We start from the raw sequence: 12853 nt of genomic DNA, 5'->3' as shown, positions 1-12853 counted from the left end.
GGATGGTGCCCAGCACAGAGTAGATAATCACTATATTTAATGAACGACTTTTTTACGCTATGCTTTCTTACTGAAACTAACTTATTAGTTTTTAAAGTTCTTTAATGAATATTGAAAAACAATTTTTTCTGTTTCATTTTAATTTAGCTAAAAATGGCAATTGGTTAAATGGCACATAGCACAGTGAGAAAGTTGACCACATTAGAATAATACTCAGAATTTTTTTTTAAAAAGAAAATAACCTTTTTTAGATAGAAATTTATTTTCATATTGTTTAATTATGACTTTTTAAAGAGGTATTATTTTATTAAGAGCAAGGACTTGGCAGTCAGATTTGAGTTTGAGAATAATAAATTGAAATTTGTGAATGATGTCAGTGTTTTGAAACCTTTTTTTTTTTTTAACACCATGAAACACAAAGTGATATTTATACCTAACCCTAAGGTGAGTGGAGGGATGTAAGAGACAGGAGCCCCAGCATTCCAGGCCTCACCCAGTCACACTGTGGACTAGGACTAGGTGCTCAATGTCTCAGCACACCTGTTAACCCATTCGTGGCATACCAGTGTTTCTTAGGCCTTAGTGAGAGCCAAGCTTCATGACCTTGGTTAAGTTATTTCACTTCTCTGGTTTCCAGTTTTCTTAAATGCAAAATGGGAATAATACCTACCTTATGGAGTTGATGTGGGTATGAGAAAATTTACCAAAAATATGTTGCGTAAAGTTAGGCACATAGTATATGTTCAATAAATGTTAAATTGCTGTTGTTATGGTTGTTAATATTAATAATAGAAGCACTAGATCATTCTGCAATATAAACAAATATCAGTGCATTATGTTGTACACCTGAAGCTAATATAATGTTATATGTTAATTGTGCCGCAAACAAAAAAAAGCAAAAGGGAAGTGCTTGAATTGAAAAATTTAGAAACACATGGAAACATTTTTCGAGTCCTTTCTTTATTGCTTTGCATTATATTTTTCACTTTTTTTTTTTTTTTTTTTTTACTATATCTTTCCAGGACAAAAAATAAGATCCAAAGATATTTTGGCACTAACAATGTGACCTATAGCAAGAAAGATGGGCATTCCGTTCCAATCCATGAGATTTCCAAGGAGACAGAGAGCCAAGACAGTGTAAAAGAAAATACAAAAAAGGACTTGTTAAATATCATTAAGGGCATGAAAGTTGAATTAAGTACAGTAAATGTACAAACCACAAAGCCACCCAACAGAAGACCACTTAAAAGTTTGGAGGCTACAACCGGCAAGCTCCAAAAAGCTACAGAAGATGCTACAAAGAAGAGGTAAATTAAATTACAATTTGAATGTTCTTTAAAAGTGATTTTTGAAATTCTAGTATGTTTTTTCTTTCAGAAAAAAAAAATTTTCAATCTTTCATCCATTTGCAAATGTTTCTTTAAATTCAAATTAGACCGCTTACTCTTCTCTAAATACATCTTCCTCTGTTTTGTTTAGGCCTGATAAATACATTCTCTTTTGCCTTTTAACATTTATCTGCCTTCTAAACCATGTAGCAACTCTTGGCTCTGCAAAGCTTCCCTAACCCTCCTGTCCCTGATCCCATTTGTCCTTTCATAGCCTTTAGCAAGTATCTCAATACTAGTTAGTCTGGTAGAACCTTTATCTCTGCTTTTTCCCCTATCATCACTATCATTAAAAAAAAAAATTTCTTTTACCTTTTACCTAATTTTCCACTTGCTTGATTTATCTCCCTTGCTGGAAAGATATCTCTTTAGAGCAGGACCTGTGTGCCTCATTATTTCTCTTCTAGGATTTAGCACAGTATCTAACAATACTGTTACCAGTGTCTTTAAACCAAATGGATTCATAGATTTGCATTTTTGTGGAATACTCATTCATCTATAAAAGAGACATGGAAACTGTGTTCCAGAAAAACTACAAACTAAATATCTGCAAACAGATCATCTTAAGTGTATTTAGAAGCTAGATACGTGAAACCTACACTGAAGCCTTTTGTAAAGTGAAGCTTTTAAAAGTAAAACAATCATTATTATACACCATTATATATAATTTACAAATTTTACATTATTCAGTGATCACTGCTCAATCTATTTTATTTATGTGGATTTTGTCTGATGTTATGGTGAATTTTCTGAAGGCTAGACAAACTTACAGCAAACGTGTGGACTCTTAGAGACTTCTGAGTGACAGTGCAGTGTACTTTAGGAGGTAAGGGGGTAGTGGGCAGTGGTCAACAATAAGTCTGACCTAGACTTAAATAAAAGCTCTGCACATTCTGGCAGAATTTTTTAATGTAAAAATTTAAATGAAAATAGACTACATGGGAGATAATTAATGGAGACTAAATATCAATTTGTAAACAGAGACTCTAATAATTTCTTGAAAAATGCTTTTATTGCCCTATATTTAAATAAAGGGATATCTGTAAACAATCTAGGTAAGAGCAGTGATCTCATTGAGAATTTCACACATTCTCTTATGTTAGTCAATATTATCTGCCATTCATTTGCCTCTTTAAGTTGTTACTTAACAAATAGTTTACATCCTAATTTGAAGGTAGCTTCATGCCTCTGAAGGACTTGTTTATGTGAAATTTCCATTTAAAAAATTCCACCTAGCATGGAATTTTAGTGTGTTGTTTACAACTGTTTTATGACTTCCTTTGACCTGTAATTATCAGTGTTCTGTGCTTATGTGGTTTTCTCAAAATATTGTAATTACTTGTGCTTGTCAAGAGTATTAGATTTCACAGATTCTAAGAGCAATCAGTGATACTTTAGCATTTGTGTTGTAGTTTAAATAGTAGTATTTTGTTTTAGTGATTATTAAATGTCTTGCATCAGTGACATTATTGATTCAAGTAATAAGGTATATGGCTTTAAGAACCTCATTACTGATTTCTCTTAGCAGAATAAATATATATGGTAGGTTCCTCTTTCCCAGAATGACTTGATTTTTTATTATTTCCAGAATTTTTATAGAATCTCTTGTTTTCTACATTGTAACACGTATCAAAAATACCTCTGGAAAGCATAGTTGGGTGGTAGAGAGTTAGCTAATTCAAACAGTGAGCCCATAATATTTACCTCTTCTTTATTCTTTTAGAAACAAAATAAAATATTATATGTGTTTACAGAACAGTTAATACACGTGCACCCAGAGTGAGGTGTGTTTTTAGTTCTCAGACCTGTTTATGACCCAGTGTGCTTTTTATTATAGTTGTACAATTTAACTCTTGTAGAAGTGGTTAAAATGAGTTGAATGCTGTGCAAAGATTCAGTAAAGGTAATTTTTGAAACTGCTTTCCAAATAAGTATAAATGAGACAAGCATAAAAATTTAGGAAAATTCTATACTCACATTACTTCGTAAGTATTTTTAAGTTCTTATTCCATGTTTCTACTTAAAGAAACTGAAATTGGAAATATTGGAGAATATACTAGCATGTGGTATATATGTGAATGATATATCTTGGAACTTCTGTCATTGGTCCTGTGTTCAAAGAGTAAGCTTGGTTCTACATCAAAGATTGTTGAATGAAGTACATTTGTTTTGAGCTTTTAAAATATATTTTTTGGTGATATCAGCAGCATGGCATCATGAGAGGTCCTCCGGGTCTCTCCCCTTGAAGATCACAAGTTGGACAACTATAATTCAACAAAGGATTCCCTGCTCAACACATAACCATGTCTATGAGAGCCTCTCATTGAAACATCTGAAAGTGGGTGTAAGAGGATGGGAAAGGGAAGAACAGAGACAGGTGCCACAGATGTAGCCCAGGTCTCACTGCAGTTCCAGGGGACTCAGGAACAGGGAAAGAATGGGTTACAGAGCACACACTCTGCAGCCCTGTGGAGCAGAGGGGTAGAACCAACATTCTTGCCTGAGTAACCAGCACATACTGCAGCTGAATCCATGAGCAGACATAGAACACAATGATGTGGCAGCTGTAGATTGGCAGCCATCATTACCTGGCAGAAGACGAAGCCCCAGACCCATAACCACCTCCCCTCACCCTTTCGGAGAAGCGGCCCCAGCAGACTCTGTAGCAGCAGAAGTGTTGGGGTATAGCACACACTCTCAGCTCTCTGCTGCTCTGAAGACTAGAGGGCAGCAACTTCTCCATGAACAAGCAGGTGCACGCTGTAGCTAAACTCAGTGACGGGTGGAAATACAGAGGTGTGGCAGCTGAGGTCTGGTAGCCGCCATTATAGGGAGGAGAACAAGGCCACATACTGGCTTTCCCCCACCCATCGCAGCAAAGCCTGATGGAGGCATCTGGGATACCTCATTGTATGGCACTGTTGGCAGCATCTGGTTTCAAGAGGCAGCACTGGGATCTTGCAGGCATGGATCCCTATCTCCCACCACACTTCCCCACAGTGGTGGAGTCCTGAGGTGGAGTTAACATGGTCACAGAGGGGACACCCACTCCCCCTGGGCATATAGGGCATTTTTCACTGCCAAGGCAGCACCACCCCACAGAGATCCTGGAAGCCATAGCAGTGTAAGAGAAAATAAAAACTTGTGCTTCAGTGCCACCTACTGGAAAACAAAAGAAAGACCTCTGCTTATCAACCTAAAATAGTGACGTGTCATACTTTTTTAAAAAGCAGATTTCATTTCCATAAACGCGTAGGCAGAGAAATAATCCATCCAATACCATACATAGCCAAGGTAACAAGATGGATAAGAAGGAATGAAAAATCTCCAGAAAGTAAACTTGGAAATATGTGATTTAAATAACAGAGAATTCAAGATTGCAGTTCTGAAAAAACTCAGATACAAGAAAACTCAGGCAGTTTAATGAACTCAAAAATAAAATCAAGCAAAAAGGGTACTTTATCAAAGAGATTGAAACTTTAAGAAAGAACCAAACAAATTCTGGAGCTGAATAACTTAGTAAAAGATGAAGAATGAACTAGCAAGCTTAGAAAATAGGGCAGCCAAGATGGAGGAAAGAATTAGTGCTATAGAAGATAGAATCTAGAAATGACTCAGACGAAAGAAAAGAGGTTGAGGAATAAAAGAAAATGAAAGAAAGAACTCTACAAGAACTGACTCCGTTAAAAAAAAAAAAAAAAAAAGGCAGTATAATATGTCTACCAGAAGGAGAAAGGAGAGAGAAGAGAACAGATCCTATTCAAACAAATAATCAATGAGAACTTCCCAAACCTGTTGAAAGAACTGGATCCTCAAATCCAAGAAGCAAACAGAACACCTAATTATCTCAAATCAAAAGGCCTTCTCCAAGGCACATTTAATATTACACTACTGCATTCCTTTTGATATCATATTTTTGTGAAGATAACTTTCTGACAGTCGCTGTGATAAAAAGAAAGGTTCTCCTCAAAAATCAAGACAGCACAGGAAATGAGAGTGGTGGTATCCAATCTGATTTGAAGGCTAGATTATAAAAACAATACAAATTCCTCTTGGTTCTTTTGCTCTTAGAACACTTGCCCTGGGAACCTAATCACCATACAGCATGAAAGCCCAGGCCACACTGAGAGGTCACATGTAGGTGTTTCTACTAACAATCTCAGCCAAGGTCTCAGTTGATAGCCAGCAGCAACTGCTTAATGAGAAAATTTCAGATGATTCCAACCCCTGGACTTCTAAGTCTTCCAAATGAGGCCCCAGAAACCACAGAGCAGAGAATTAGCCTTCTCCACTGTGCTCTGTTCAAATTGCTGACCTATGATCCACAGAATCCATAGCATGAACAACGGTTCTTATGTTACTAAATTCTTGGGCAATTGTTATGCAGCCACGGTACCTATATCAATGGTGGTTCGATATATGATACAAATAAAGAAACTAAAAGCGGGCCATACATGAAGCAATGATGACAATGCATCGTGAACCAAAGATAATGATTAACCCAATTCTGTGCATCTAGGATCCATTAAAAGAGTTTTTAAATTTCATTAAATTTGCTGGGGTAACATTGGTAAAATTATATAAGTTCAAGTGTACAGTTCTATAATCCATCATCTGTATGTTGCATTGTGTTCACCACCCCAAGTCAAAGTCTCCCTTGTCACTATATATTTGACCCTTTTACTCTCTTCCACCTAACCTCATATGTTCCAACATATGGTCTATCCTTGAGAATGTTTCGTGTGCACTAGAGATGAATGTATAATCTGGTGTTCTAAGATGAAAAGCTCTATAAATATCAATCATGTCCATTTGATATAATGTGTCATTTAAGAATATTTCCTTATTGACTTTCTGTTTGGATGATCTATCCATTATTGTCAATGGGGTATTTAGGTCCCCTACTATAATTATTTTTGTTGGTTTTTCCCTTTAGTTGTTAGTAGTTGCTTTACATATTTTAGTGTTCCTAGGTTGGGTGCGTATATACTAATAAGTGTTAGGTCTTCTTGATGCATTGTCCCCTCTATCAGTATAAAATGTCTATCTTTGTCTTTTCTTACCTTTTCTACCTTGAATTCTATTTTGTCAGATGTAAGTACTGGTACACTTGTTTTTCTCTGGTTGTCATTTGATTGGAGAATCATTTTCTACCCTTCACTCTGAGTCTATGTTTGTCCTTGCATCTGAGATGTATCTCCTGAAGACAACATATTGTTGGTTTTTTTTTTTTTTTATCTAAACCACTCCTCTGTGCCTTTTAGCTGGTGTGTTCAGACCATTTACATTTAGGATGATTACTGAAATATGAAGACTTCCTATAGCCATTTATCTTTTATTTTCTGGTAGTTCTGTGCCTCCATTGTTTCTTTTCCCTTGTGTTTCTGTCTCTTTGGTTTTTTCTGTTTCCTCTTACATTATGTTATGTGTCTTAGTTCTAGATTTTTTGTGTGAGTTTACCATTAGGTTTATATAAAAGAAATTTTCTTTAGATACATATTCCTAGAAGTAGAATTGCTAGGTCAAAGGATTTGCATATTTTTTAAGCTTATGATACATGTCACCGAATTGCTTGCCAAAAGTTATGCCAATTAACATGTCCACTAAATAGTATGTTTCACCTCATCAGATGTTTCAATGAGAGGCTCTCATAGACATGGTTATGTGTTGAGCAGGGAATCCTTTGTTGAATTATAGTTGTCCAACTTGTGATCTTAAGAAATTTAGAAGCCCAGAAAGGTATAAAGTGAAAAAATACATATTCATGAAATAGTCTGAGTTATAGGATAGAACAGGTTGTTAAATATTTTAACAAGTTCTCATCATTTTGTTAAAATCTATGCAGAGAGGTCCCCGTGTATAAAAATTATTATATTTTGATGAAAGACTTCACCACAATTTTTATTAATTAGAACATTTCAAATTACAAACCCAGAAGTTATAACTATAAAGAACACCATTGTCATAAAATTCATGGTTCCAGAAAATGATTACTCATCTATATAGCCTTGGCTTACTTTGATCTAATATACATATATTAAAATTTGAAAATAAACCTCACAAACAGTTTATGAAAGAAATAGTGATTTGAGATAAGATTTAAGCCTTATTCACAGGTTAACATTTTAATTGTTATATTTCCTCTTTTCATTCTATTTCCCATTCCAAACAGATTTTAGATTTCTCATATCTTAGTAAGTAAAATCCTTAAAATCTTTATTCAACAACTTCAGGGATTTGGGAACTTCGATTTCTGTTTTAGACAACAGATCGTAGTATAGAAAGCCAGATGTAGTAAAACATCAATTTAGATTTTACTCATTGAGATACAAGTTGCCATTGACTTAAAAAATATAAATTTCTCTTTATGTCTGGTATATTTTTCTATTAACTTGCCCTTACTTACTGAAGAGTAGTGGGGTTGTTTTTTTTTTTAGCTTTTTCTTATGAAAAATTGACAACGTTAAAACAAAAAATAAAACCCCTTTGTGCCTGTCACCCAGCTTTAGTAATCATCAACATTTTGCCATTCTTGTATCATCTGGACCTTGACCCTTCTTCTGTCTCCTACTTGATGATAATGATTGTTTTTTTCAGGTAAAAGTTACATGCATTGAAATGTATAAATCTTAGCTGTAGGATTTTGACAAACAGATCTGCCCATGTAACCCAGACACTTAGCAAGACACAAAATATTATCCATTTTCATATTCCCCTCAGTAGCCTTCTGAGGCAACCAGTACTTTGATTTTTATCACTTTAGCTTAATTTTGCCTGTTCTAGAACTCGATGTAAATGGAATCATACAGTATATGATTTTTTAAAATCCAACTTATTCAGTTTCATTCATGTCGTGGTATGAGTACTACTATTCCATTGTATGGATATATCACAATTTGTTTATTCTGATGATAGACATTTGTGTTGTTTCCAGTTTTAGGCTCTTATGAATAAAACTATGAACAGGTTAAGCCACTTTTGTACTTGCTTGAATAAATATTGTTTTTGAAATAAAATGTCATCTAATTAAAAACCCCACAAATTTATAATTTTTAAAGCTGATCCTTCACCCTGCCACCTTAATATATTGTTGAGTTAGTATAATGCTTCAACAGGTATCCATTAACTTTAACCTTTAACATTTAAGTTTATATAAACTTGATACCTAATATTTAAGAATTCTTGATTTTTATCAAATTGATACTTTTTTGAACAAACATTTTCTCTGAAAAATCCTTTTACTTTCCACTGAACCATAAATAGCATAAGTAACGCCTCTTTTTCTTTCTCATTTTGTTTTTCATTTTATTTTTCAGAAGTGAGTCCCTGAGCCCAGAGTTGGTGGCCGCTGCATCTGCTGTTGCAGAATCTCTCCCTTTTGACAAGCAGACAACCAAATCGGAGCTACTAAGGCAGCTCCAACAGCATGAGAAAGACTCAAGGGCACAGAAAGATGGAGTAAAACCTAAAATTAGGTTAGTGAATCAAATAATTATGTTAACAATGATGACATCTCAAAATAAGCTCTTTTCAGTTATACATAATATATTCATTTATATAATACATATGCCTCAAAGTGGAATATTAGCAATTCGTTTTAAAAAACCTCATGTCTTAATAAGACTGCAGTTTTTAAAAGACTAATTGAATGGTTAAACTTTTCTTTTGAGAAGTTACACAATTTCTGGTCCCTAAAAAATAAACGATAAATTCAGTAATGTTAAAAATAAGTAATAGTCTATGGCCATGCTACTCTGAACAAGCCCAATCCCATCTGATCGCAGAAGCTAAGCAGAGTCCAGCCTGCTTAGGACTTAGATGAGAGAGACCACTTAGGAAGACCAGGTACTGTGGGCATAAAAAATACAAAATGAAAAAATAAATAAGTGATTGTAAGCTGACAAGGTCCTTGCAATCTGTGAGGTCAAGCAAGGTTTGCCTCACTGGAAAAAAAAAAAAAAGTAACAATAGAACAATTTAATTTTTTTCAGTTAAATAATTTTCTGCTTTTATGCATAGTATGATCTTCAAGTCTGTTTCTTTCTGTTTTACTTTTTATTATTAAGTTTTAGCTGACTTCTTTCCACTCATCCTCTCATTTCTCATTACTTTATGCCAAGTTATACCACTTGCTGCTGAAATGTTGTCAGGGGTGGCTGCTTTGTTTTGGGGAGCAATCTAAATCAGTAGTTCTCAGCATGTGCGCAAGATTTATCTCAGGGAGTTAAAAGAAAAATACAGATGACTGGACTATCAGAGCACTCATTTTATTTGTATTTGAACTAATGCAAGGCAACAAATATAGCTAAATTTCAACCTTAATTTAGTTTTCAATCCACGTGATAAATATACAGATATTGATTATATATCATCTGCTCTATATGTTTGAAAAATTTTCACAAATGACAGTGTATGTTTTAAATGAACATTTTTGAAGAACATCTTAAAAGACAGAAGGAAACGTAAATCTTAGTGGTCCGTGGAATGTGACTGTTAATATATGACATGATCTTTTAAACATAACTTTTTATGTGATATTATTACATAAAAATTAAGTGATATGAATCATTTAAGAAAGGTTATTACTATTCTGTAGATAAAATTTGTAATACGCTTAACTTTTTTTTTTTTTTTCAGTTTCAGTAACATAATATCAGATATGAAAGTTGCCCGATCTGCCACAGCTAGAGTTAGTACAAAACCAGTTCATCAGATTCAGTTTGATGAAGAACCTGACAGTTATGCTGGCGAAGAAAAGACTGTTGACCTTAGAAAAAGGTATTGAAGGTTTGCAGTTTATTTGGTTTTGTTTGTTTTGTTTAACATTAGATTTACTTTGTTGTTGTGCATATTATTGCTGATAGGCATCTGAACATTATGGCTGCATTTATACCTGTTTCCTTACTCAGCATGTACCATTTCCTAGAGAGGGAAAGATGTTGTGAGTTTAGCATTCCTACTCTTTTCTATACTGTAAATCAAAATGGCCCTGCCTCACTTTTACCCATGGTGAATAGAGGGTTCTTGATTAAGAATAAGTTCGAGCTGACTGAATTCTGAGTAAATGAACATTTTGTGAGAAGCATTATTTTTCATTCTTATATGTGCCTAACAATGTGTATTCATATACCCTTTACATCTATATAATTATCTTTTTTCACACCCTAGAGGAATAACTCACCATCAAAGAAAGAAAGATCCATTGTAATACTTTAAAGTGGTAGATTATTTGTGACAATTTGGATTTAGCAATTTACAGTTCTTTAAAAATGCTAAGTTATGCTTTACATGGTTATTTTATAATAGAAAGCTATCTATATTTATATAAAGTTTCTGTTCTTTTTCAATCCTATAAAGTGATATTTGGGGAGAGGAACCAGATATTTAGCATGGTCTGACAAAAACCAACTCAACTTCATAGCAGATGTGCTCACAAGTGGATTATTTTTGATGTATATTTTAAGGATTTTAAGTATAATCTCAGCAATTTGAGTTAGCTCCTTCCAGATGTTAAATTACTAATTTGTACAGGAAGATTGGAAAAGATGGTCAGCAGTTACCAAAGGAATTTCAAGAGCTTACAGTGATTTTGGAAGATTATCTGAATTGCTAATGTAAAGTGATTTTATAGCTACAACATATTATTGAATAAAGAATAAGGTATCTTATTGTTTTACTTAAGATTCCCAAAGAATATTTAAATTTAGTCTTCTTTGAATCAATCTTCTTTGAGATGATGCCATGTAACTACATCAGAATGCCATATTTTTAATGATATTAGCTATCATTAAAAACTAGAAGGCAGCAAGGGAGAAGCTAAAAAAAGTAGGAAAGGTACGTATGTGCATATGATGACTGTAATGAAAAGCTGACGAAAGGACTCTAGAACAAGAGAAGCAATAGTGAAATACCAAGTTTTTACCATGCTCTGACTTGGGACAGCCTGAGACAATCCAGACCTGGCCTGATTTCTTCAGTTAGAGACAGAGACATGAGTCACAGAAGTACTGGCTTTGGAGTCATGCTGGCTTGCCTCAGAAGTGTGGCACTGTGCCACTGACTGGGGAATTCCATGACTGGGAACTTTCAAAGCCTCATCAGCCTTTCTTCATTATAAAATGCTGAAAGTGAAGCCTAGCTTAAATGGCTTTTTTAAATAATGTGAAAGAACCATGTGAAAACTATATGTACTAGATGCACAACAAACGTCTGTTTCCTTCTCTTCCTCTTTAGTACATTCCAATTTTAAAATTCTATGCTTTGCTGAATCCTTCTCTCTTCACTGTGAGTTACTTAAATTTATCATCCTATTCATCTGGTGCTAAGTCGAGGTACTGCCACCTGGGTAGGGAGAAGAAGGCAAGGCGCTGAGAATAGTTCTAGAGTAAAATGCCTTTGTAAATATTTGGGAACCTGCTAGAGAAAAACGTGATGTGAGATCACTTTATTTAATTAAAATATAGTATTTGCATTTTCCAGTTAGTTTAATATAGTAGGAAAAAGTAACTTGATCCAGAAAATAATTCAAAATTATTTTAAAAAATGAATCCTCCATTTATAAACTGTTTTTTAATATGCCAGTAAATTTACTGAAGTATGATTATGAATTAAAGTCTAAAGCAGTTGATTAAAATATACAAGGAAAAGTTAACTTATTAACTCTCTGACATTAAACAGTTAAAAATAGTTAAGGAAGTTGATCATTATTTTAAAATTACAGAACAGTTGCTTTATAAGTGAGAATGTTTTGATTTATCCATGCAATCTTTTATAATTTGTAATTAAATATGCAGTGTTTTTTGCTCTTAAACTAAAACAAATGGTGACTTCAACAATTTTTTTTGCTTGTGTGTGAAGGGGCCTCTTAGGGTTCATCTTGTTTGGGACTGCGCTTCCTGGACTTGTATGTCTATTTCCTTTGCCAGGTTAGGGAGGTTTTCAGTCATTATTTCTTCAAATAGGTTTTTAATTTCTTGCTCTCTCTCTTCTTTTGATACTCCTGTAATGTGAATGTTGATACACTTGTTATTGTTTCACAGGTTCCTTAAACTATCCTCATTTTTTTAAATCTTTTTTTTCTTTTGCTGTTCCAATTGGATGTTTTCAGCTACCAATTGGAACAGCAAAATCAGTGATTTGTCTTCCAAATCAATGATTCCTGATTCAGTCCTCTGTTTCATTTACTCTGCTTCTGATTCCATTTAAGATATTTTCAGTTACTTCGTTCTTCATTTCTGACTAGTTTTTTTTTGGTCGGACTGGGATTTTTTTTATGGTTTCTATCTCTTTGTGTAAGTTCTTACCGAGTTCATCTATCCTTCCCCTAACTACGTTGAGCATCTTCATAACCAGTGTTTTGTCTGTATCTGGAAGATTTCTTGTTTCTATTTCATTTAGTTGTTTTTCTGGAGTCTTGTTCTGTACTTTCATTGGGACATCTTTCTTTGTCTCCTCATTTTGGCTGC

General features: G+C 34.1%; 1 protein-coding gene across 1 annotated transcript in view; it reads left to right on the top strand.

The window, feature by feature from the left end:
- Nucleotides 1–12853, top strand: part of MRPS31 (mitochondrial ribosomal protein S31) — a 38331-nt gene that overhangs the window by 2290 nt on the left and 23188 nt on the right. Inside the window, exons 2-4 of the mRNA XM_016120005.2 lie at nt 1023–1307; nt 8705–8863; nt 10026–10166. Coding sequence (XP_015975491.2) covers nt 1023–1307; nt 8705–8863; nt 10026–10166 — 585 coding nt within the window. The remainder of the gene's footprint in view (nt 1–1022; nt 1308–8704; nt 8864–10025; nt 10167–12853) is intronic.

Source organism: Rousettus aegyptiacus, unplaced genomic scaffold (genome assembly GCF_014176215.1).
Source record: "Rousettus aegyptiacus isolate mRouAeg1 unplaced genomic scaffold, mRouAeg1.p scaffold_m13_p_11, whole genome shotgun sequence".
Lineage (NCBI taxonomy): Eukaryota > Metazoa > Chordata > Mammalia > Chiroptera > Pteropodidae > Rousettus > Rousettus aegyptiacus.
The sequence above is the reverse complement of the archived record's forward strand: the minus strand, read 5'-3'. Positions and strand labels throughout refer to the sequence as shown.